Here is a 26,217-nt window from a genome sequence, read left to right on the forward strand (position 1 = left end):
AACATAATAAAATATCATCAATACCTAACCGGAATAGTGTTACAGAAATTACAATAATATACAGGTAATACGTGCTGTCGTTATACAGACCACTTTGTCTGTATAATAATTAATAATGATAATAATAATAGTAATATACGATGGTTGTACACTTGGATCATATTGTACGTAATGTTCTAGGCCTTAGATTCTAAGGTTATATGTATACAACTCGGAGGTGCCGAGGTGGGACTATAGTGAACTAGGTACATAGATGTACATAATATTCATATAATAATATATTAATATATTATAACATATTATCTGCCTGCGGTACCGAACTATCAATCAACCATAATATCCTTACAGAATGCCTCCAGTACACAGATGAACTATCGACAAACTCGACATCGCTAACACCTGCACTATAGACGTAGCACTCGGACCGAACGCAGACACCGCCCACCAATAATGTTAACACTTAAAAAAAATATCTAAATTGTTCGACTTAATAAAAAATAATATAATTAGAAATCTTTGTACATTATAGGAAAAAATTATTAAAAAAGTTATTAACAACTAACGGCCGGCCCAATGTCGACGATGTTCATTAGATCAATACAAATATGGGACAAGGTGTTCCGCGAGGATTTACCCATCATTGCGATATCTCCAGAAATAATGAAGATATCAAAATTATGGTTTTGTAACAAGACTCACAGGGATAAGAACTACAATTATTTCATATTTTAATATTTTGGTAAAAAAGTATAAAAAAATATATATTTTAATTTAATCATGTCCAAAAAAAAAAATTAATCATAGCCATTTTGTAGAGTTTTCTGATCTTTAATTTTTTTTTTAGTTTTGAGAAAAATTGCGGATTATTTAACACCGTAGTGTCTTATTCTGTGGTAGTGTTATCTGCAATCATGTGAAACGCCGCACCAGACGCGTGCTCGTACGGCCGGCAGAACGATTTCAGTATGGACAGTGTGCCTAGTAACTAGGGGTCAATGGATAAAGGTGTTAACTGACATTTTTTCAAAAATGCATTTTATTGCATGAATAAAGGTGTTATAATGTTATAAACATTATATCAAAATTTGATATGGTTTTATTTAGTAGTTACCAAAATAAAAAATTGATAAGAGTGTTATAAGAAGAATTAATCATTAGTTGTAGTGGATAAAAGTGGTAGTGTATGTTAACTCCTTAGAACAAAGTGTTATTGGATATTACCGCCTTTATCCATGCTGTTATTGAATTAAATTTCGGTGTTATTTTGTATATGTATTTTTAGACATTATCTGCAAATATTATAACAACTTTTCTTCGTGGATTGTTTTTACTTTAATTATTGTTATTGGTTAATTTTATTATTATCAAATAATAATGTTATTAACAATTTTTGTTTGTTTGATATTGATTATCGCGATCGGTTCGTACGTCGCGTTCGTTTTGATTTATTTTATATTTTTACATTAAAACTGTGGTTTTTGTGTTGTATTTGGTTTGGATTAATTTATCCAATAAAATAGTTATCTTATTGTGTTATGTTTTATTTACTCTACACATTATGAGTTCTCGAGCTAAATTCCTAGTGGATAAAGCACGTGAAATCCAAAATATTACTCCATTAAGCCGAACTAGACCTAAGAACCAAATTAAAAATAATTTGGAAGAAAACCTTTTCAGTGATTCAGGTAAAACATATTTTGTTGTTATACTATTAATTATTATTTATTGATAAATTTACACATATTAACACTAGGTATTGATAAAAATAATTTAATGTTACAAAGAAAATAATTAATAACTTCTAAAATTGTATTTTAAAGATTCTTTTCAAGAATATTCGAGTGATGATGATTACAACCCCAGTTCTGTACAAGCAATATCAGAAACTTCTTCGGGTACAATATATTTTTAATAATTAGTATGTTCTTACTACTACTCATTTTATCATATTTCATGCATTTTTAAATCTTATCATAGGGTATAATGGGTATATTGAAAGTGCCAATATTATATTAGATAGTCCAAAAGAGAATGAAAATGATAATAATTGTTTATCTACTTATGAGTCACTAGCCTCATCAAGGAAATTGTTGTTTAATGGATCAGATTTGAATACATTTAGTAAGTATATAAAATAAAAAAATAAACACTACCTACATATTTTGTTATTATTTTTATTCCTGTTTTTTTTTTTCAAAATGTTTTGTTTTGGATACTGATTATATACTTGAAACGAATGAACATCCGTCTGTTGTAAGACAGTTGATTTTTGATTTGAATAGTTCAGGTAAATTTTACAAGATTATTTTGTATGTTCTACTGTTCTAGTATCTAAATAGTTTCTAAATAGTCTATTCTATATAACCCAATATTACTTTTATTTTTAGATCCATTAATTAATAATGATGTATTAGAGATAGAGAGATCACAAGCAAACAATGATACCACAAAACTGATTAATTTACTAGGTCCAGACAAAGAGCAGGGATTAATTTATGCAAATTCAAATTTGAATATTGAAGGTAAAAATTATAATACATGCTTATTGTGTACTAATATGACTAATATTTTATTTTGATTATGAATATATATATGTTTGCACCTACTAATATATATTATATATTGCTTATTATATATATAATAATAATTTATTATTATTATTGTGGTTTTTAACATTCAGATATAAATGTCATACCTGAGATCCCACAAGCAAACGGAGACACTGATCAATTTATATTTTTTAAACAAAGACCAATAGTTACCACGAATAAAAATTTTAATTTTAATAATATATGTAAAAATTATATTACATGATTTTTGCATACTAATATATTTTTATTTTAAATATGAATATTTTTGCTGCCAATTCATACCTATTATGTATTTCTTATTAAACATACCTAATAATAATTTATTTTTTTAATATTAAGATGTAAATATCATCCCTGGGACTCCACAAGCAAACAGAGACATAACCCAATGTATATTATATGAATTAAGACCAACTGCTACTGGTATGTGTATAAATTAAAAATATAATAAATTATGATAAATTAGTAATTTTTTTATTGTTTAGATAATATACAGCCCGAAGCTTTCAATAATGTTATTGATGAACCTATTAATGATGTATTACTAGAAAAAAAGGCAAGTAGAAAGAGAACACTTAATCAAAACAATTGGAAAAGAAAAAAAGCAACTATTGAAAGGAAAACAGGCAAACAGTATACAACACAAAAAGGAGTGATTGTTCCAGCAAAGTGTGCTAATGAAGGTCAGCTGTGTATGTCAAAATGTCGCTTAAAGTGTACCACTACAGTAAATTTGGAAAGAAGAAAGCTTCTATTTGAATCTATGAACAATATTTTCTATCATAAGCTTAATTTTATTATATTCTGTTTTTCTAAGTACAAGTATTATTCATAGTAATATTATAAATATTGATTTGGTTAATATTTGATAAAAGTTAATTAATTTTTTTTTTCATTGGTGTTTCAAGTTCTAAACATAAAAGTTATATTATATTGTTTTTTGATTAATAATGTATTTTATTAAAAATAAATTATAAAAACATTTTCTCCTTATAACTCATTTATTCACAGTACCTATTACATATTTATACCATTATTTTATGGATAAAGGTGTTAAATAAGGTTTTTTAGTTACATGGTGGAAGTACAATATCCAAGTTATAGTGTGTTACAGAGGACCCCTAGACCCATATTAATACTCTTATAAGTAATTTCATATATTGAATATCAAAAAAGTTCCATGGCTTACAAATATTTAGTTACAAAAGTTGTGTTTGTGAACAATTTCAAAAATGTTAGTTAACACCTTTATCCATTGACCCCTTCAGTTATAATCATATTTTATTTCTGTTAAACTAGAAAAAAAATATTAAAAATCAGGAAATTAATCAAAGTAAAATTTTTAAACGTCAATATTTTCAGAAAAATAAACCCTACAAAATGGGCCATCTTAATTTTTTTTGGAAATAATTAAATAAAAAATATAATTTTAAAATTTCCTACCAAAACATTAAAATAAATTTAAAAAAATGAAATAATTGTTGTTCTCGTCCCAGTGAGTCTTAGAACAAAACCAGAATTTTGATATCTCCATTATTTCGGGAGATATCGCAATGGGTAAATCCTCGCGGGACACTCATCTGTATATTATATAATAATATATCCCTGTATGGCTAATGGCTGTATCGATAAGGCAATAAAGGCGACATTTTTCATTAACATCGACTCTCGTCAAGACCATCTAAAGCCTCAAATCGTTGACTACTAATACAATGATTTTAAACTGTTTTTTACTGGAGAAAACTATATGTGTAAGAAATTATCGGACGGACCAGCGGTGACAGGGGCGTACTCAAGGGGGGGGGGGGGTCGTGGGGTTTGAACCTCCCCCATGACCTCACTATCCTACGTAGTCTTGTGTGTTCGTACTTAGGGGAGAGGTGGCCACGGCCAGACATGGGGCACGGTGATCCATTAAATTTAAGTCGACTAATTTAATATTTAACCATCATTGCAGATGGAGAATCCAGAAAATTCATAAAATCATAATAAACATAATGGTTAACTATTGTCTATTAGTCACGGATATAGCTATACTAGTATGCTATTAGTAAGTTCTGGTCAAAAATGATACTATCATCTTATCATAATATTGTTATTTTTTTTTTTATATTGTTATCAAAACGTGAAAAATGTGAGCTTCGTTTTTTTCAATTTTGGTATCGAATTTTATTCAAAGTTACGTATTTTAAGATATGTATAAATTAAATTTTTCTTGTGCACAATTTATTTATATGCACAATTGTTTATCATAAATATTCATACGAGAATAATAAAAAATCTGCAAAATAATAGATCGGTATACAGTGAGACAGATAAATACTGTTGTCTCGCTGTTCCCAACATCAGTTAACTCTAAAACAAGACTGTTGAAATAAATTGTGATCATATTAGTGATATTAGGTTATGATTTTTATTTAATTTTTAAAACTTAAACATAAAACTATTGAAATAAACAAAGTGAATACCTACATTTTTTTAATTGTACAAAAACACAATTAATTATTTTAAAATTTGTTAAAAAAATTCTCTTTGATTGTTTTATCATATAATAAAATGTTGTGAAATGAAAAGTTCAAATATAAAAGATAAACTGAAAAAAATTTAAAAGGTTTTATATTACATAGTGCCCTGTGACGTGTCTCATTGTGTACAAGGCTGGGTCACAGTGAGACACTTTGGGTTGAAATTTCATTAAATTTTAGTATGTATTAATATGTTTTTTAACGCTCAATAATATTTAGAATAAAACCATAATAACGCTGTTGAAGGATTATCACTTAAAACAAAAACAATATTTAAAAAGTAATTTTTAGTGTCTCACTGTGGCCACCTCTCCCCTATATACAATATAACTCAAAGGAGCAATTTTCTAAAAAAAATTTTTTTTAGGGGAAAAAATAATCAAAATATATCTATTTTAAATCATATGTCAACATGCAATATACAACGATTGCATGCATTATCTGTTAAGAACTGTAAGATTAGATAGGTAAGTAAGAATATTTTTAAAAAGAAGGTGACAAAGTCCCAGTGATAAGAAACAAAATGTTCAACCCCCCCCCCCTTATTGAAAACTAGTGAGTACGCCTCTGAGCGGTGACCAAATGGTCGATCGTGGACCGTTTTAAAGCCAAGCAATCACACTTTGTAAGAATTTACTATCATCTATATTGTTTATAATTTAGTAGATCCCTCAAAAAAAAATCCCGGTGTGATCGTTGTCAGCGCTGCAATGAATTACATAATTACATAATTAAAAACATGAATTACGTCCCGAAATCCCTTTTCCACATGAATTGCGTCCCAAAGATATTTAACGACTACACGAATTGCGTCCCAACCATATTTAACAACTACCCGAATTGCGTCCCAAAGTAAAAACATTATTTTCCTTAATTCCTTCTCATTTCATACAGACTTAGGACTGTCGATAACAAATTACGACTATCGGTAGGTTAAAAATATTGTTTTTTTATCATTGGTATGCAATTAGATGTAAGTAAAATAAAATGTTAATTAATGTTTTATGATACCGAAATTTGTATCCATCAATATTAAATATAATGTTTAATTTTTTCTCTCAAAATCACCGAAGTCATTTTATAGTGTTTTTATAGTTTAAGTTGTATTTAACAGATAATGAAGGTTACACAAACGTTTACACCAACAACACGATCGAAATATTTCGGGACGCAATTCGTGTGTAGCCGTTGTCAGAGATCCTTATTGTAACTATATTTATTTATGTATTTCCTCAAAGATAAATATGACCATTCTCAATAGATCTTGAAATGTTGGTGATGAATTATTATCAACGATACTCGAGACTATTGGATACGATACATGGGAAGACGACAAAAATAAAGGTCAACTAAATTTAACATTTCAATTCAAAATCGTTATTCAATGGTTTCAGAAGAATTACCTACTTAGGACTAATAATCCAAAAGTATGGCATTGTTTTACTACAATTTTAAATCAATACCATTCTATTATTTAGAATGAATAAATAAATAATTAAATTTGGGATAAATATTTAAAGTAATACTTGAACAATACCTTATGCCTATTTACCAGATGAATGTCTACTAGCAAAAGAAAAAAAAATACTTAGTCAAAGCACGTTTGAAAGTATATATTTTGCTTTGATTTTAAAATTGAACGACTGATAAATATATGTTTTGACCAAGTATTAAATAATATCCAATCATAGGTCCAATTAACATAACAACTATTTTGTTTTTTATGGAAAATGACTGTTACCAGTGTAGCACATTTATTTGTTGTGAAGTAAAAATTAAGGTATAAAATGCTCCTTTCCCCATGACACCCTGCAGATCTTACTTAATTTATTGACAAACACTTAATGAAAATCAGTCAAAAGCTGTGAATTTCCAAGGCCGTCCGTTTTAGACATTTGATTTTAAATATTATTAATAGTAGATATAAATTAATACAAAAACAATTACACTGAATAATTTTATATTTTTCCCCATTTTTAATTTCGTAATTTTTTTTATGTTAACACAAAAAAACTGGAGACAGATTCAATAAGTGTAGAAAAGTTAAGATAAATCCATGATCGTTAATATTGGTATTTGTCTTTATGTGTAAAAATACAAAAAGAATATTAGGAAAGCAAATCATAAAAGCTAATAATGAAATTGTGTTCATAATTTATAAACATTTTGATATACCAGTCTTCTATTAATTATTAAGTATAATATTATCTGTAACCAATAGCTACATTATAAATAAACAAAAAGTATCCATTCAATGTTTGAGAGCCTAAGCAATTTTGCTCCTAAAAACACTAATGCTGAGTTGCATATACAAACACTAAACATTTAATGAATCAATTATAGTGAATAGCTAATGATCCTTAAAAAAATGGTTTAGTGGCCAACATTAGCATAATATACTTTTGGGCAATTGTTAATATTTAATTATACAAACAATATATTACAGTGGTACACATAATAAAAAATAGTATGAATGAAGTTTACATAATGACATAATGTTTAAACTTCAAATGCAGTCGTTTGTGATCTGATGTACTACTTTATGGTATTCAATAAATTTCTAAGTGTCTAATATGTCAACAAGATACAAAATCATTATAAACACTAAACAAATTGATGTATTATTAAAAAATATACGATATATTAATTATATTATGTAATATTAAATATATATAGAATTTTGTTTTATTTTTACAATTAATAATAATAATTACAATAGTAATGATAAAAATGAATAATAAATATTAAAAGATAATAAATACAGCAATATTATAAAATACTTTTAGAAATCGAAATTAAATTCGTTTTACACAAAAATGTACAAACAATATTTCATAATTATATAATATAACTTTTTTATTTAAATTTCTTCACTATTTTTTTCAACTCAAATAAATTTATTAAAACAAAATAAAAAATTTAACTAAGAGTTTACAATAAATTAAAATTATATATAAAAAAAATAGTAATAATAATAATAATAATAATAATATGCAAAGTTTGATTGTATAGATAACAAAATTGATCCTTAAATATATTGTATACAATGTATTGTTCTAAGTAGATCTTGAATAATTTGTGAACAAATTTAATTATTCAAATTGTTCGAAACTCATTATTGAAAAAATAATAGTGGTACATAACATAAAGCGGCAAAAATTAAAAAATAAAACACAATAGTACAACTATTCAACGATAATAATTTAAACGCTATTATTCTCAACAATATAACAATACAATATAATAGAAAATAAACTATAGTTTAATATTCAACTATAATAGATCACAAATTTAAGACTTGTACTTATTAATTATAATATGATGATGATTAAAGAAAAAAAAATGAAATATTTAAATACAATTAATAATTAAGATTTCTGCAGTAAACCTTTATGTAAAAAAAAAAAAAAAAAATACTAAACTTTAATGGGATGTTTAAGTGCATTTCTAAGAAATATTGTTCAAATATTATTATTTAGTTAGTCAAAGATGTACTTGATGTTCCTAAGTTATCAATCTCTCGTTGAGCTTTAGATATTTTTACTTTATCTTTAGGCGTACCGTCTTCTCCGGTTTCCATGGCAAACATTTTCATTTTTTCTTTGAAACTTAGTTTTTCTGGTACTGTACTACCGGCTTTATTAGACATTTGTTGCTTTTGTTGTTCAGCTAGTAATCGTTGTCTTGGATCCCTAAAATATAATTAAATAATTTAGAATTTACTTACTTAGGCAACAGTAAATAGTGATTAATATTTTTATTTACCTGTATACTTCTTGTGATCCAATCACACCTGGTGTATTACCACTAGTAAACTGAACATCTGGACTCCGTGGTGATGCTAACATTGTTTGGGCTTGATTGATGAAGTTCTATTGAAAATAAAAAATAAATATTTATTGAACATACCAAAAATCAATTAATAATAATTGTAGTATACAAACAATTCTTACATCTGGGTCTTCCATAATTTTCTCCAATGTTGGGGATGGTGGTGAAGGCGGCATTGAAGTAGGATCTTGGAATGATACACGTTTGGGTGTGGTGTTTGCATTTGGTGTAGTTATTACTCCATTTGGTGTTGATGTGAGAACTGGCGGTCTAGGTGGTGTTGCTTTAGTTTCCACTTGACTCATGATGGCATATGAAGAACCACGTTCAGGTGGTTGTGGTGGGTCATTGTTGTTAGGTCCGCCCAGCAAATTGTCCAACCGTTGAGATGGTAAACTTCCTTGTGAAGCCAAGCTATAACCATAACCAGAGTTATCTAATGATAAGTTGTTGGGTGGATTAACAGAACGGTTAAGTCTATTGGGTGTATTGTTATTATATGATTGATTCATAAGCTGTTGCTGTTGTTGTTGATACTTGAATTCTTCTTCCTGAAATTTAAAAAAAAAACAATGTATGTGAAACTGAGTAGCATGAGCTTAGAAACTATATTTTAAGTCATGATTATTTATTCAATCCATTTAATTTATAGCCGTTTATAGTTAGTTTTAAACTAAAAGATTTTTTTTTATTGAAATTAGAAGTTATATTTTTCATCATAAATACTGAAAACCACAACAACGCTATTAAATATTAGTATTCATTTTAAATTTTAAATAGCTGCTGAATAACATTAATCAAATATACAATAATGGAAGTATTCTAAAAGTCTACCTTTTATCAATAATTATGACTAAATATGAAATTGAGCATGACAAACATAGGTAACAGTTTTTTATTTAAATGTTTGAGAAAAATCAAAATATAGAATTCTGTACTTAGTTGAAAAAAAAATTATGAATATTTGAATGTTTACATTACAAACCTTTCTTTTGAGTTTTAATTCTGCTTCTCTCATAGCTTCCATTTCCACTTGTTTTGTTTTCATTTCTTTTAGTCTTCTTAATCGTTCTTTTTCATCATTTATTCTTTTAAATAACAATACAAAATATATTATTACTCAATATTAACTAGAATTCACAGTATAAATTAACATACCCATTAGAAGGCACAGGTTGTGGACCCCTTTGCGAACCATTCATATAATTAAAATTATTGTTTGGTGTCCGAACTGTATTTGCGGGTGGTCTCCTATCACTTTGTTGTTGGGCACTTCGCATCAACTGTTGAACTCTTTCATTTGCTTCCTAAATCATGGTATAATTTAATTACTTTTACTAGCAACCATAATATATTATAACTCAAACTACAACATTAAATATTATTTATTTTACTTGATCATCGTCATCTTCATCTTCTCCCTCTTCTTCAGCCCTACGCTCAAATTCCTTCTCTAACCTTAGAGCTCGCAGCTGTTCTTCTTGGCTAACAGTTCTGTTTGGTCCAAGTGCTATGAGTTCACTCATTTGTTGATCACGCCACATTCTAGCAGCTTCTCTCCTACGTTCTGCTTCTTTTTCTTTTTCTTCTCTTTGCCAAGGATTAGTTCCTTGATATGGGTATTGCTTGGACGGCTCTGTAGGTGTCTGATAGAAACCCCCTCTAGGTGGTTCACCACCACTGGCCATATATCGGTTAGGCTCATTTCGTGGTGGACTTGTCTGGTACAATGGGTGAGTTGAGGTCGGTGGTGGAGGAGGTGGTGGAGGTGATTCTCTATACGCGGGTGGCATGGGCTCAGGAATTGTAGCTCTCATTGGATGATTAAATTGTTGAGGACGAACCATGTCTTGTTGTGATTTTATTTGATCTCCAAGGTATGGGGTAGGCTTCGTTTCCTGGTAACCATGATATGGCTGAGTACGATTAGGTGGTGGTCTCTGTTGTGTAGCATATTGGTGAGGAGACATAACTCCACTAGACCTCATTTCACGTCTACGAACTTCTTCTGTCATCTCTTGCAACTTTGCATCCTGTCTTAACATATCTCGCGATGATTGAGAACGCATTGTCATTCCCTGTTAACAACAAGTGTTTAATACATTTTTATCTGATATTTGTAAGATAAAATCACAAGATCAATATCCTTACTTGGTTTTGTAAATTGTAAGTATCCTTATTAGATATATAAGCTGACGTGGGTCTGTCTTTCAGATGCTGTGTAGCATCTGAGCTTTGTCTGCTTTGCAATGATGATTGCGATCCTCTGAAACTTTTTTGCAATTGATTTGGAGTTCTGAAATTGTTTATACATTAACTTTAATTTATACACGTACATGCTTAAACAACAAACATACCTTTCATCAGGTGGGCTTGGCAATTTTCCAGATGGACCATATCCATTTTGGTCTTGATTTCTGTATATTTGGTTAACATTTTGATAAAAGCGTTCACTAGTCACTTCTGGAGTAGGACTATTAAATTGTTGTTGCATCAATAGCTGTTGCTGTACATGCTGTTGATATGCAGGATGTTGTTGTGGTTGATAAACACTTGGATGTACAGATGGTGATCTTTCTGGATGATAGTTTCCATTTAAAAGATTTGGATTAGATGGTTGACGTATAGCCATTTGGGAGTGTGGACGAGGATCATTTAGATTTTGGCTAGACCTAAAAAAAAAAAAAAACGTTTATATGAAAAATTATTAAGAAAAGTTATTATGAGGAGGGGAGGCAATTAGTAGTGACCAATTAAATACAAATGCATTTTTTACCGAGATCTAAGTGTATTTTGTTGATGAAGATTATATGTGGTTGAAGTGCGATTGTATCCAGGATTAAATACTTCGTGTTGAGTTGGTGGTCTACCGACTACGGGAGGTATGGCTGAGCTAGCCCCTTCAACGCCTGTAAAAGTTTATACAATATAAAAATATATCAAAAATGTCTATAGTAGCTGAGTGTAAGATTTAAACTTAACTAAACAAAAAACTTACTGTGGAGAGAAGGGACGGATTTCGAACTTTGAATTTGTGACAGATGGTGAGGTGGTGGACCTCTGGAGTTGATGTTTTGTTGTTCGCTCAACACCCGAGATGGTAGGTCCCTTTCGCTCATACGACGAGGACCTAATTCAATAGCAATACAAATTATTGTCTCATACTTAACATAAAAAGTATCATTTGACTAAGCATTCAAATAATTAAAATCTACATCCAACAAATAACAATCAAGTAAAAAAAGACTACAAAAACTAACATTCAATTCAGCTTTTCCTATTTTATTAAATAAAAGCAAATCAATAATAAGTGAGCAATAATTTTGAAAACTAACATTAAACAAATGTAATCTTTAAAAAGTAAATTTCTAAGTGAATTTGAAAAATAAAACCATAAACAAAGATTAAAATAACAACTTGGTAATCAATAATCATTAATAAAAAAAAAAAAAAAAATGGTAATTAGAAAAACAAATGAGCAATAATACTTAATTGGCAATGTTTTAAAAATATATTCATTTTTAATAATTAGTAATTATTAATTTCCTTAAAAATTAATTTCCACTAACAGCAAATAGGAATAATCATTTAAAATCAAAAGCTATTAATAGAAATAAATAATAAATGTATAAAACAGTTATTTTTATTTGACAATGAAAAATACATTATTGAAGTTCATGATATAAAAGATGGATAGGTAACATAAAATATTTCTAAATTTCAAATTTAATTGTAAATTGTGCAAGCCTAAAGATCATAAAGGAGATCACTCTAAATATATATTTTAAAAACTTTCATTCATTGAGAGTTAAAAATTAACATAACAAAACTATGAATAAATTAAATTATAAGTTAAAAAATAAAAATTATGATAAATAAATAAATATACCAGTCACGTAAAACATTCATTAATATAACAGCAATTTAAATAAAAATAGGTTCACTTAACTTAAAGATCAGGTAAATCGTAAATAAAAATTATAATTAATAGAAAGTGCGAGATAAAATCGTGATTTGAGTTTCAATCGTTCAACAGAGCAAATATTTAAATTCAAAAACAATAAGATATTTTGTCTCAACGAAACAGAAAAGGGCGAAGTATGTGAATATTTCTGGATAGTATTGATATTATTTGACGTCATGTAAATTTTAAATGTAATTAAATTATTTTTAGTTAATTATTTATGAATGTTTACCCATTATATACGTATATAGTATTTAGTACTTACAATGCTTTCGATTAATTTTTTAAACACTTTTAGTAAGTTTATTAATTATTTTATTTTAACTATATTTAATCGCACAAAACCATGATTGGGAGCAATATTTTACCGAGGGTTTTGAATACATCTACTGTTCAAAAAATTAATACTATTAGGGAATAAATCACCTTACGCGCTTATAAAATTTATCGAGTTTAAATTATTAATACTTCCCATGCTGTTTATTATTATACCCAATAACATGCATTCGTTCTATACAGGTAATCACTAATCATATTAGAAGTAGAAAATGTCCGGTTCCCAAGCTGTATTTATGAAATATTCAAATCGATAAAAAAAATGAATTTAAAAAAACAGCATGCAAATTTAAATTTAGAAACAAAACTATATTTTTTAAAATTTATTTTCATTAAAAACTACATAATTACATGCAGACGGCGAAGTTATAAATTATACTCAGCAAAATATGCAATTAACTAAATTAACCATGAAACAATAATATTTATAATAAATAAATAAAATTATATATTATAATTAGCGTGATAAAAATCTGATCTCCTGAACTATTTAGGCACTCGCACTTGGTACAACCGAACTTTTAAAATTCTATTCAAAATAACAAAAATATTAAACATTTCCTTGAGTATAGTTATTAAATATAAAAAATAATATGGATTTTGCTTTTCAGAAGAATTTGCTAAATTCACAAATACTAATGCTATAAATTTATAATACGAAATAAATTTTGTTTCTAGAAACTACGCATTATAATTTATAATATCGTATATTAATGTAATCAATCGCCAACGTAGTGATATCAGCTTATATGTTAAAACGACGCCATACCCGCATACGTCGTCTGCGTCTCACAAACGTATAATATCGCAAATTGTACCTTATGAATAATTCATTAAGGAGGAAGCTACACCCGCATGTGTTGTCTCCGTCTTACAAGTGCACAACATAACAAATTTTACGTTCAGCAGATCACGTTAAGCTCCGTTTGTTTAAAATTTAGAGTGAGTTAACCTCTTATAAAAATTAAAGGTATCATTATTATGGGAGATAGAAATCACAACATTGACGTATATGGTATGTATTGGTTAAAATCAAAAACTGTATCTTCCCCTTATGCACAATAAAATATGTCTATAAGTATAAAATCATATTATATTAAAATCAAAATATTAAATTCTTATCAATTTTGTAATCCAATAATATTATAATAAAATTTTCAACCGAATAATTATAGCACCTATGATTTATTCATTACTTTTTATGATTTTAAAATAAATGAGAATACAGACGGCAATTTAAGATTGTTCGTTAAAACTTTAAATAATACAGAATTTGTTAAAATGTTGTTTTTTTTATAATCGTAAATATATTCATGTCTGTCTTTCTCAATTTTAGAATAAATAAATTTTTTTTTTTTAATCACGACGACGTTCAGAATTTTTTAGTTTTGTCTTAGACGAGAAATATTTTTTGTGCAGCCGTTATTTCAACATTCATATTTAGCATTAGAAGTGAACGTAAAAAAAATGTATGCGGCACAATAAAGGAACATGATACGATAAATATCAGTCAGCGATTGCGGCGAGAGAAAATAAATACGCTTACTATGCAAACATTGCAAACAGTTTGAAATTTAAACATTTGTGACTATACTGCACGATCGATATCGTAATTAATATGAAAGTTAACTTCTTTGGAATAAAACAAAACACCGAACGCGTGTATATTTATATACCTAAAGGTCAACAGCTGGAGAAGTTTTAATACGTAAAAAGTACCAAATCAAATTTACGTTTTATTCGTATCGAAAATTTTATTTCAAACAGTAATTGACTTAGATAAAGATAATATAGTATCCTTAACCTAACCTAACCTAACCTACCGATTTTAAATACATAGATTTAAATTATAATCGATTATACGATAAACGAAGTTTTACATACATTTTGATTTAGAAAGTCCTACCGGTTGACATAGTTGAAAGAATTCCTTCTCTGAGTTTTTAACCTAATTAGTAACTACTAAACTACTACCCTTTTACAAAACTCATCCCGCTGGATTTCTGGTTACGCTTCTATTTTTTTCATGATGCTACATGAGAGCTTGACTGTTTTCACATGTCTTAACTACCCACATGCAACAATATTTATTAAAAAAAACAATAATATATTGGTACAACTTAGGCAAGCTCTCATAGACTCAGTCTACTTCCACAATATGCACTGATGTGTAGGAGTGAACAACGAGCATCGTGAAAGTTGGCAATCATTAACATTGACAGCAGGGTAGCAAGGTGATAAACCAGGCGCGTTTGGTTACGCACCTGTGAGGAGGTAGTTTAACACCACATTCTATATTGACTACAGAACTTTAAAACACGACTACTTACGCGTAAAACAAAAAACATAATAACGCAATACAAATACTGAATAGGTACTAAGCAAAGCTATATAGCCAATGTATTTAAAACTACGGAATAAGCAAAAGCGAGCGGAATTTATTTTTTCATTCATCTATTTGTACAATTTTGTTCGTTACAAGTGTGTATTTCGGTGCTCACAGCGTAATATTATGATTATCGAGTGGTTCTGCAGACGAACAACAACCTGCAACACTGTGTCGTGACGATGACGACAACGGCGGTGGTACGTCTCTATTACCGACGACGCGCCAGAGGTCTGCCACCGCTAAGCCGCTACTTCTCGAGTCTAACTTTCTTAACCTTCTAATCCGCCTGCCTTTTAATCCAGTGCGGAGGACTCTCCGTAGCCCGTCCTTGGGCGGCGGAGACGGCGGCGACTCAAACGACCCACCACCCGAGTCGGGTGACTGCGATGGTTCTTCGTCATCCAGCAGCGTGTCCTGGTGCTCTTGGTTCCAGCGCAGTACACCGCCCACGCTAGCCGATTTCATCTTCATTAGCAGTAGCTCTTTGTTGGCCATGTAGTCCCGGATAGCTTCCCGTCGCCGATTCTTTTCAGCCAGCAGCCCGTCCCGAAATTCTTTTTCTGTTTTTTCCACGTCAAGAAACACGATATTTTTCACTTGGTCGTACACGTCCACGCTAGAGCACCGTCTATGAGACCGGCAAAAATTTGACACAGACACCGTGTCTGAGCTCTTGCTGTAATTAGTGGTAGCAGTCCGACAATCAGCTACCGCCGGCTGCAAGTGCTGATCTGTCTCGGGTTGCTGCCATCCACCCTTTAGCTTTCGGTAACGGGTCACCGTTACATCATCGCCATTTCCGCAATCCACGTCACCACCACCATCGGTTGAACTCAGAGAACTGTCAAATGCCACGCTCTTCCTGAAAGACCGACGCCGGTTTTGCGTTGCGTTCAATAATGTGCGTTGCTTTTGTTGATTCACATCATTCTCGCCGTCACTCGTCACTTCAGTCAACACAACCCCACCACTCCTGTTATAAAGCCGATCATCGCTGACGCTCATAGGCCGTATGAAAACCATTCGGATTGGTTGACGGACGACTTCGTAATCATCACCGCTACTTGTAATAACATCGCCACCGACCTCACCACCACCACCAATTCCATCACCGGATAACGAGGACGATGATAAGTCGTCTTCGCGATTGTGACGATGGCTGAAATGACGGGAAGAAATCGCCGACTCGCCGAAGAAATCTGATTCAGACCGATAATGTCGGGGTGTGATCACGCCGGCTTCGCCTAGCCTGGAGAATCTTCGAGTCAGCTCAGCTACTTTACCGTAATTGACGATCTCATCCGTGTCCAAAGAACTGGATCGTTTGCCACGTAGTCTAGATGCGGCTGCAGCACAAGTCAGCTGCAACTGGTCAGAACCGCATCGATGATCGTCGCCGGCAGAAGAGTCCGAATGAATATCTTGACTAAATCGACGGACTTTGGTTAGAAAATTCCCGGTCACGATGTCTTCGAGTTCACGAAGGACTTTGTCCCGTTCTTCGGCCGTGAGCTTTTCTCGGTTTTCGACGACCAGTTCTTCAACGACACCATTATTCTGATCATTTCTGGCACCAATAATGGACGACGACGACGATGATTTGAGCGATTCACCTTCACCACTATTTTCACCACCACCACAACAACAGTCACTATTGGCAGAACCATCACACACATTTTCATTTGAATCTAAATCCGGGTCTTTATACGATTCAACGGCGCTAGCATCTTCCATGTCGCAGTTGATCAGCTTGGCCTGATGCTGCTGAAAGATATCTTCGCACAGGCACAGCTCGTTTTCTGGTGGTATTTTATAGCATTTCTTACGGACGTCAGGCACCGACAGATAGACGGATGGGGGTTCGTAAGAGGGCATGTGCCCAAAGCGGGGTTGCGTGGGATCCCTGCAGCACGCTACGTTTGTTCTACCTGTAATACCACCACCACCACCACCAACACCAACACCACCACCAACAACACCTATAACCCATACACAATTCACCTGATAAAGATAGCATATCCGTCATCCAAGTAGTTATCACTTCTTCGTCGCTACATTCGTGTATATCATGCATCGATAAACTGCCTTGTGGGATTTTCGCTTTCACGCGGGGCTGATAATCAGATATTGGCCTTTCCCTACGGACGGAATCTAATAACGTTTGAATTTTAATCGTAAATATATATTGCACGGTCGGCCGTCTAACAATGTTTCTATATTTTATTTCAATAGAGATTTTTTGGGCTAGATGAAATGTGCGCAGCGTTATTGGCTTTTGTCAAACGCTGCACGAGAATTATTTATAGAAAGCGATCGACTCACGCTAAAATGCATATTAAAATATATAAAACGCATCGATTTATATTAAGCGAGTTAGTCATAGATATGAAAAATAGATCATTAGTAGAAGTGAAAATAGTAATTTTAATCGATTAAATTTTTCTCGACGAGTTTACAAATTACCAACAAAAGCACTTTTATTTGGACATCCCGGTTATGCAACAACATTCTCGTGTTATACAATATATTATTGATAAAATTATATATATAAGATTGTATTTTATATCTTACCTCTAGTCATGATGGGAGACGGCTGAGAAAGCAAGGTAGCCAGACCATGGTGTATAGCCCCTTGTTTGGCTACTTCTAATGACACTATCGGTCCTGTACGCACCAAATATTCCGCTGCCCTAAATTAATAATTTAAGATGAGCTAGGAAATTTTAGCAAAACACACAGTTTAGTAACCTATACTTACTTTTCTTGAGTAATGCCAACCAGACTTTGTCCGTCAACTTTTAGCAATTGATCGCCGGCCTGAAGTCTTCCGTCCTAATAAAAATAAATAATAAATACTAATTAATATTATCGATGATTAAAACACAATAAAAACAATATTATTATTTTTAACAATTACCGCGTCCGCTGCACCTCCTTTCACTACGGATTTGATGTAAATCCCTAACCGTTCTTGACCAGCACCCTAGAAAAACAAAAACATTCAAAATCATACGAAAATGTGGATGACACAACACACAGTAACTTACCTTTGCCGCCACAATGCTCAAGCCCATTCCATTGTTTGACTTGTGCAACCTTATTGTTTGTACGTCAGGTTCGGGTGCTTGCATAGCATAACCACCACTCCTATTACTTAAGGCGCTTGGACTTCGGGCCTATTCGATATTTAGAAAATATATAATAATGCAGTTAGAGTATTATATTAACAAATTAAATTAATATTACGTTGGGTAAAAAGTAGACAGTCCACAATCCAGACGCGTTTGAGTGAAGTGTCAGACGACACATACCGACTTGCTGAAGAGGTTGAATAAATTCGATGAGACCTGGAGGGACACCCCTAGCCACCTCGTAGCTAAACCCTTCTTCGGGCTGAACAAACGTGATCATGAGTTCATCTTCTTCCTCCAGCCGTATTTCGCGGCCGTCTGATCGGGCTAACTCATCGGCCAAATTTTCGGCAACCTATGCATAAACAAAAAACCGATTAGACAAGAAAAGTACCAGTTTTCTATGGTTACATCATTCGTTTTCAAAATTTACAGTAAAATAGTAAATCTTCGAGATAAAATCAAATATATTGTAATACATATAAACAGTTACCCGAACGACATTGTCGATGAGTTCATGAGGCAGTCTTGGTTCGTCAGGTGCTGGTTGGTATTTAACCAATAGGGCCTTAAGCTGGAGCGAGTTAAGCTTAAAACACGTGGAAGTGATGCTAGCCAAATCTTCGCCAGTGTATTTTGGCGCCTAGACAATAATGACAAGCAAAATAATATTATTCAATTAGCACTAGGTGCCGTGGCTTTTTCGGTAAGTTTGTGTATCACTCACGTGTAGCAAGTCCGCTGCTTGCGAAATCAACGCCAACTGACAGTCGGCGGAAACTTCTAAACCTTGTCTTTCGGCCCATGCCTGCAAACGTCCTATTCGAGACTTCAAACGCGCACCCCACACGCGCGTGTAATAACTCGTGTCGGCAGTGATTAGGCGGTTAAACGCCCAAGCATTGATGAACCTAAAAACTTGGTTGTAGATTTGAATGGTCAGTGACGCATTCACGCGTCCTTCGCGAAGTGTGGTCATCATCGTACCAAGCTTACTGACGATCTGTACAAATGGAAAAACGCCAAATTACTAACCTATACACTATATATATATTATATATTTTATATATATATATATATATATATATACAGTGGCGTCCGCGGGGGGGGAGGCCCCATTGCCCGTATTATAGTTTTTTGTTTTTATATTTACCACGACTTAATATAGTTTCTTAAGTCATATGTTTACCTATTTAGTGCAAACGATATTGTCCTAAACTAGCTAAACTCCTAAGGTTCATAGATAATATTTTTTTACATTTCATAGTCAACAGTCATGATTAAAGATACTATCTTTAGCCATGCCACAGTTCATATAAATCAATAATCTATGATAATCATTGAACTAATGTTAGCAACACTATCCGTCTATCCAAACATCGTTATTCCGATGCCCGAGTTAACCTGTTAAGCCTGTGACACAACTGAGTAATTATTTATTTTCAAGCTCCCCCCCCCCCATTAAAAATTCCTGCGTACACCATTGTTTATATACAATTAAGTTAACTGCAGTATATTTAAATAACCAAATATAATATTTGATAATATGATGAATGATTTACAAGATATTATTGGTATGAAGAGGGAGGGCTACCCAGTGACAGAAGCTTCAAGGAGTCGATATAGTTAAAAAAAAAAAAAAAAAAAAAAAACAAATAGTGCTTTGGATTGATAAAGATTAAATATAAATATAACGAACCGAATTAGCGGGTAAGTGTTCATTATCGACGTCTGTGTTATCTGCAAAAAGATCGGGCAACACCGACATAAGTTCTTCCAGTATACACTCAACAATAAATCTAAAAAACAGTTTAAAAAAAAAAAATGTAATAAGAAATTATCTTACTAAATTATAAATCTAATAAAAAATACCGCATAGCTGCTTGCTGAGTGTCGTGGAGCATTTCAATAGTCTCTGTCAAAAAATTGGACAAATGACGATCGCTGTGTAAAAATTGTCGTAATTCAGTGACAATTGCGAGCCAAAATGATAGTAAAGTCAAATCATTTTGTTTTCCCTAAAAAACCATTTAATCTATATTTATCCAAATTCGTACAATAAAATATCGAAATGATAACTATTCGGGTATAGGAGTGGCGATGCGCATTTACCTGTATCATAGTATAGAGTATAGTGGCGACTTTAGCAAAAGTCAATGATAAACGATTGGCTCGTTCCATCGGTGTGACATCAGGTCGATACGAAGTCGATGCCCTATATCTAGCTAATAGGTATAGACAATAAGCAGGAGCGTGTTTAAATGTCAACGTCGACGGATCAACGTCCATGGTGACTGCGTGAATCCACGCTTCTTCAGTCTCTTCCCGTACTTCCAAAACACAGGGTAAAATGTTGTCTGCAACCGGGGCAGTACTGGTGCGGCCGTATACGGCAGACAATCTAAAATTATGTAAATAATATATGTTATACTTGACTATTGGACGTCGCTGAACACAGAAAAAATGTATTAAATATTATACACGCATAATATTATGGTCGGCAATCATTCTCATCAGGTAATAATAATAAGTAATAACTATATATAGTGTGATTTAATAATAATAATACCGATTGCCATCGCGGCTGCTCGTGATCGATCTCTGTGATCTAGTGTCGTCTTTATTCCCTTGGCTAGAAGTGGAACGCGTTTCAATATTACCGTCCACGTCAAAAGTTGTCTCAAAGTTTTGTTGCATAATAGCCGAGTGCTGGGTGTTGTCTACCGGCCCACTAATTAAGTGTAAGAAAAAACAAAAACACAAAACAAAACAAAAATAATAATGACAAACTAAAAACCAAAATCACGTGCAAAAATAATTATCAAGCAGATTAAATAAATAGTATAAAGGAGTATAATCACGGTGTTCCTAGCTGTTTCGTTAGTGGGCGAAGCTATATTTATTATATTTACCTGTCGTAGTAGTCTTGAACGTTTCTCAGCGAATTGTTACGAGGCCGCGGCCGTTCGTCATAACACGGGTCTAAAAACCTAAGATTGTTCAGTCGTCCGAATTTCACTATTGTACCGTTCTATACGCAACATGAAACAAAAAACATAATTATTTTATTTATTTTAAATAAGCAGCAACAGTAACTCCCCCGACTAATGTGTATTTATCAGTGGTAGCCAAGGCGTGGTTCGAAATCTTATTTTTTACCACCAGCGTCTAAAAGGTATTAATCATCAGGGTAATAAGAACGATATAATTATAATTTTACCGCGATTCTAGAACTATAGCATCATTAAACATTTGTGCCCATGTATTAATACTATAAAGTAAACATGCGATAAGCTTTCATTTTGTGTAACTTCTATCACCCACATGAAACAATGATATTCACTCAAGACCATATTTGTCGCAAGATATTGGCCACACATTTCCACCACAACAGATAATATACACATATAGACACTAAGTACACGAAAACTTACCTGGAGTATAGTAGTTTCGAATATCCGTTGCCCACCGACATACGTCTCAGCATCCCTGCTACAGGGTGTCACGGTGACGATGCCCTCAGTGTGCGCAATTACGCAATGCCGGGGTTGGATGTTAGGACCGTTCAGTTGAAGACACTGAGCATTGCTTGGTGGTTGATTCGGTCTTTCGCAACCCACTTCCGTCACGTTGGGATGAATCCGGTACCGTTTGGGATTCACCATTTCCATACCGTCTGCGAAAATATGAATATAATATAATGAAATGGTCCACCATACAAACAATTAAGCCAAAAATAGCATAAATAGTATAACAAGTATATCATATTATATTGAATTATACACAACATTATTTCTCCTTTTATTTTTATTTAACCTTACGGGTTGTTGTAAACTTTTTAAAATGCATACAATTTATTATTGCAGTAACTAGTGCTATATACTTACATCAATTTAAAACCCATACGAAAATTAAATAATAAGATACATAAATATAGATAACATTATGAATGAGTGATGTGTATTCATACGAATTTTTAACGGCAAAAATAACTTACACGATATCATTGTCAATTCAAATGTGCAAAACAATAATCAATATAAACGCACGGAATTCAATATATATATAAAAAATATGTATAACTTCCAATAACTGAATAACATTTTTTGTAAAAAATATTATACTTCAAGCAACCACTGAAATCCCAATCCGTATAAACATAATACTATACATAACTTTCATGCAATATAGGTATGTTTTGCTATAGAAAATTTTTAAATTATCAATATTAATTTCAAATAAAGTGAAGGACGAGGTCATTTTTATATAATATACTTAAGTGTTTCATCCAATTGACAGGTTCAGTTAACAAAGCAATTCATGTAAAGGTTTAGCGATCGATGCGAAGAAAAAAATAATTTAAAAGGTTTTCATTTTTCGTTAGGTTTTATTTCTTAGGATTTATAAAAATAAAATGACTGTACATAATATTCATAATACTGACCCGCGTTGAGCTCTAAAAAGAACGGCAATCTATCCAATCCGTCCTCGTATCGATATTCCAACATTTCACTGGTGCTGTTTTGCTGATTCCACTTGTGTGTCGGTTTCTTTTTTCGTTTTCTAGGATGGTAATCGGCAGGCCTCCGTCGTACATGGAACATGATAGAACCTATAACACATAAACGTTTTCATTTACTGATATTATCTGAAAAATAATTTTATCTGTCCACGTTAATGCGTTAGTTAATAACATGCCAAAAATGCTTAATACTATATTGTTTAAAAACTTTTTTTATAATTTATAATTTAGACATTTATCAAGGGTTAACAAAAATACACTTGGACCGGTTGTTTTCTTTAATTTATATAATAGTTGTTTTAATCTAGATATAACTATTTTCTAATATTTCGTTATTGATCATAGCTCGAATGTGTGTTACTGTTTATATGTTATTCCGTGTTTCGAAATGTAAGCATCTTCACACATCAAATGGCTAATGTAATTGAAATATAAAAACGGAAGCTGAGCATTTAAACAAATAAAGAAATATAATATTATAAGTGTATTAAAAAAATTCATAGCGAACAATACTACAATTCGCACGAATACTATATTGGAAGGTGCTTAATATTATATGATACAAAATAATTATTTAGAAATGCCTACACAATGTTATATAATAATATATAGTCCAAAACTCTAAACATCAATAATATTCTGCAATTCCGAGTAAAATAATGCGGAAAACAATAATTAATGAACCTATAACCATTAACCATACAATACAGTTACTAGGCATACACTATTTTGTACATTATATATTATGTATTAATAGAGCGAAACAATAATATAATATGACGTATGATCCGTCTTTTGTACTCAACTGGCCGGGCATGCATGACTATCATTATTATAGTTGTTACTCGGTCACACGTCGAGTCAGGTGATTGAATTGATACACAAATGTCAAATGAGGATAATATATTAAAAATACAGAATGAAAAAATTGTTTTCGACGCTTCCACACTCACGGCGTGAATATAACTACGAGGATTTACTCGACCCGTGACGGCGGTGATCGTTCTCAGCGAGGGATATAGTAAAACCGCACCGAGACGTAAAAAAAAATAATGCTTCTGGGCATACCATCTATATATACAGAATATACGCCACTATACTAAGCAAAATTACGCAGTTTGCACACGTAACCCAATTTTAGACGTAAAAGCTATTCATATTGTGTGTGTGTGTGTGGTAAACAATGACGTCGACTTGGAACACCAAAAATAAAATACGCGAAAACACTAGATGTATATTGTATACATAATATGCCTGAAGCTAGGGGTCGACAGAGATCATAACACAACAACATTATAGTCGTTATCTCCTCCCTTTCGGCCGACGTCCCCGCCGTGACTGAGAACTACATAATATATTCACCACGTCCGCTGTTTTACGACGGTATACGAAGAAAATCGAGTTGGCACATAACAGACGTAAACTTAAAAAAAAAAATTGTCGTAAACAAGACACGTGGGTATATATATAATAACAGCAGCCAGTCATTCAAAATACAAAGTCACCCATTCTGTAACGTCAGCATGGTGGTTACAAAAACAATCATGGGTAGCGGGGTCAAAGCTCACATTAATTTGACAAACATAATAACATTATTACTGTTACTCTTATATCGTCTTACAAGACATGTCTAAGGAATAGATGTACTAAAGTATGCGCAAGTAACACTACAATAGAGATGTCACTTCAAAAAAGCTAAAAGTCTAATCAACCACCGACGTCACGGCGTTATGCGGAAGATCAGAACTGAACGTGAAAATTAAAGGTGCAATTATACTATATTAAGTCTAAATGTGTTTATTATACGTATATAAATACCTAATTTTTAAATTGTACAACAGTTAATATGAATGCCGATGAAGACTATATCATAAGTTTATCATCGAAATCTCAGTCTTAAAAATCAAGAAAGTTACATATTATACCAAAACGAAACGCGGGAGTATTTTATTGCCACAGCTTGTTTTTTATTTAGTTTATCACACCAAACAACTAAAATAACGATTTATTCGTTCACATAAAGTACTTTTTATTTAAGAACTTTTTGGCGATAACAATGAAGAATCTCAAGGGACTGAAACGGATGGCGAACGACTAGACGTTTTGCCATTTGCAGTAAAATTATATACACAACAATATATACATACATAAATTATAAAAATATAAGTACACAATGATAAGTTATAACTTATAACTTATTATATTCGGGTGTGGTGTTCTCAAGTGACTTTTCAAGAATAAATTCGTGACGTAGATACCTATGCTAAAAGTATAATTTATCACCTAGGGACAAAAATGTGAACGAAGAAAAAGAAAACAGAATTACCTACACACGGTTGCTGCAGAAACGGCCAACGTGATACGACATATTATAATTATGACGTCATACGACACAATTTATCTATATCATACACCGGAACTAAAAATGCACTGTATACTGTACAATAAAATGTATGCTATATAATATTCAGAAAATTACGTAGGTATATACGCTCTGAAATAAATATGTAAATTGAAGGAAAGCGAGGATGACCATCACGCAAACAAAATTCAACCGAAATTTAATCAAACATGTCATATTACACTAACCTATCATAATTATTATTTAACACCTAAGGTTTTGAACGGATCTACGGCATCGTTAAACAAAGGTACATAATATATAATATATATTATGTTGTATATCATAATATTATATCCCATACCGTACACCGCGGACTAAATAATTATTGATGTTAATTGAGCAAAAGGGTCGGAGAACATTTACATAACAATTTGTTTCACCCTCATGACAGGGTCTTTATTAATTAATCGAATTTTTACGCGAGCCGAATAATTCAAACTTAGAGTTCATGAATAATTCATAAATCAAATCCTTAACTAATTCTAAAATAAAAAAATAAAGTCTCTAACAAGAAAAATAACAGT

The 26,217-nt window shown here is 31.8% G+C and overlaps 2 protein-coding genes across 8 annotated transcripts in view; one reads left to right on the top strand and one right to left on the bottom strand.

Moving 5' to 3' along the window:
• The first annotated feature begins 1,102 nt into the window (after positions 1–1,102).
• On the top strand, positions 1,103–3,573 carry LOC149058885 (uncharacterized). The gene is made up of 6 exons (XM_089221292.1): positions 1,103–1,685; positions 1,821–1,895; positions 1,978–2,121; positions 2,388–2,522; positions 2,931–3,014; positions 3,077–3,573. Exons 1-6 carry the CDS (start codon positions 1,559–1,561, stop codon positions 3,424–3,426), a joined length of 915 nt encoding a protein of 304 aa, XP_089077418.1. The 5' UTR covers positions 1,103–1,558; the 3' UTR covers positions 3,427–3,573.
• A 4,847-nt stretch (positions 3,574–8,420) lies between these two features.
• cno (adherens junction formation factor afadin) overlaps positions 8,421–26,217 on the bottom strand; it is a 65,402-nt gene continuing 47,605 nt past the window's right edge. For 4 of the 7 annotated variants that reach the window (XM_015523964.2, XM_015523966.2, XM_089218562.1 and 1 more), the window contains 25 exons: positions 23,212–23,379; positions 22,202–22,443; positions 21,680–21,798; positions 21,337–21,498; positions 20,880–21,168; positions 20,640–20,785; positions 20,467–20,566; positions 19,495–19,770; positions 19,261–19,410; positions 18,883–19,122; positions 18,684–18,812; positions 18,554–18,619; positions 18,395–18,468; positions 18,208–18,326; positions 17,638–17,787; positions 11,946–12,077; positions 11,724–11,856; positions 11,305–11,619; positions 11,099–11,243; positions 10,342–11,025; positions 10,106–10,254; positions 9,933–10,035; positions 9,070–9,498; positions 8,882–8,988; positions 8,421–8,808 (listed from right to left, as the gene is read on the bottom strand). In XM_015523964.2, the coding sequence (XP_015379450.2) occupies positions 8,592–8,808; positions 8,882–8,988; positions 9,070–9,498; positions 9,933–10,035; positions 10,106–10,254; positions 10,342–11,025; positions 11,099–11,243; positions 11,305–11,619; positions 11,724–11,856; positions 11,946–12,077; positions 17,638–17,787; positions 18,208–18,326; positions 18,395–18,468; positions 18,554–18,619; positions 18,684–18,812; positions 18,883–19,122; positions 19,261–19,410; positions 19,495–19,770; positions 20,467–20,566; positions 20,640–20,785; positions 20,880–21,168; positions 21,337–21,498; positions 21,680–21,798; positions 22,202–22,443; positions 23,212–23,379 (4,844 nt within the window). In that variant the 3' untranslated portion in view covers positions 8,421–8,591. Of the gene's footprint in view, positions 8,809–8,881; positions 8,989–9,069; positions 9,499–9,932; positions 10,036–10,105; positions 10,255–10,341; positions 11,026–11,098; positions 11,244–11,304; positions 11,620–11,723; positions 11,857–11,945; positions 12,078–15,748; positions 17,616–17,637; positions 17,788–18,207; positions 18,327–18,394; positions 18,469–18,553; positions 18,620–18,683; positions 18,813–18,882; positions 19,123–19,260; positions 19,411–19,494; positions 19,771–20,466; positions 20,567–20,639; positions 20,786–20,879; positions 21,169–21,336; positions 21,499–21,679; positions 21,799–22,201; positions 22,444–23,211; positions 23,380–26,217 lie in introns of those variants that run through there. The other 3 variants (XM_089218559.1, XM_015523965.2, XM_089218560.1) reach the window with 3 other exon arrangements.

The sequence above is a fragment of the Diuraphis noxia genome, unplaced genomic scaffold (genome assembly GCF_037042655.1).
Source record: "Diuraphis noxia isolate RWA-SAM2 unplaced genomic scaffold, SU_Dnox_SAM2 contig0002, whole genome shotgun sequence".
In the NCBI taxonomy this organism is placed as follows: Eukaryota; Metazoa; Arthropoda; class Insecta; order Hemiptera; family Aphididae; genus Diuraphis; species Diuraphis noxia.

What these genes read in the sequence shown, in the direction of transcription:
- LOC149058885 (XM_089221292.1), top strand. Translation starts at nt 1,559, where the DNA reads ATGAGTTCTCGAGCTAAATTCCTAGTGGATAAAGCACGTGAAATCCAA. An exon ending in AATATCAGAAACTTCTTCGG is followed by an intron (nt 1,896 to 1,977) that starts GTACAATATATT and finishes ATCTTATCATAG; the next exon opens with GGTATAATGGGTATATTGAA. An exon ending in TTCAAATTTGAATATTGAAG is followed by an intron (nt 2,523 to 2,930) that starts GTAAAAATTATA and finishes TTTAATATTAAG; the next exon opens with ATGTAAATATCATCCCTGGG.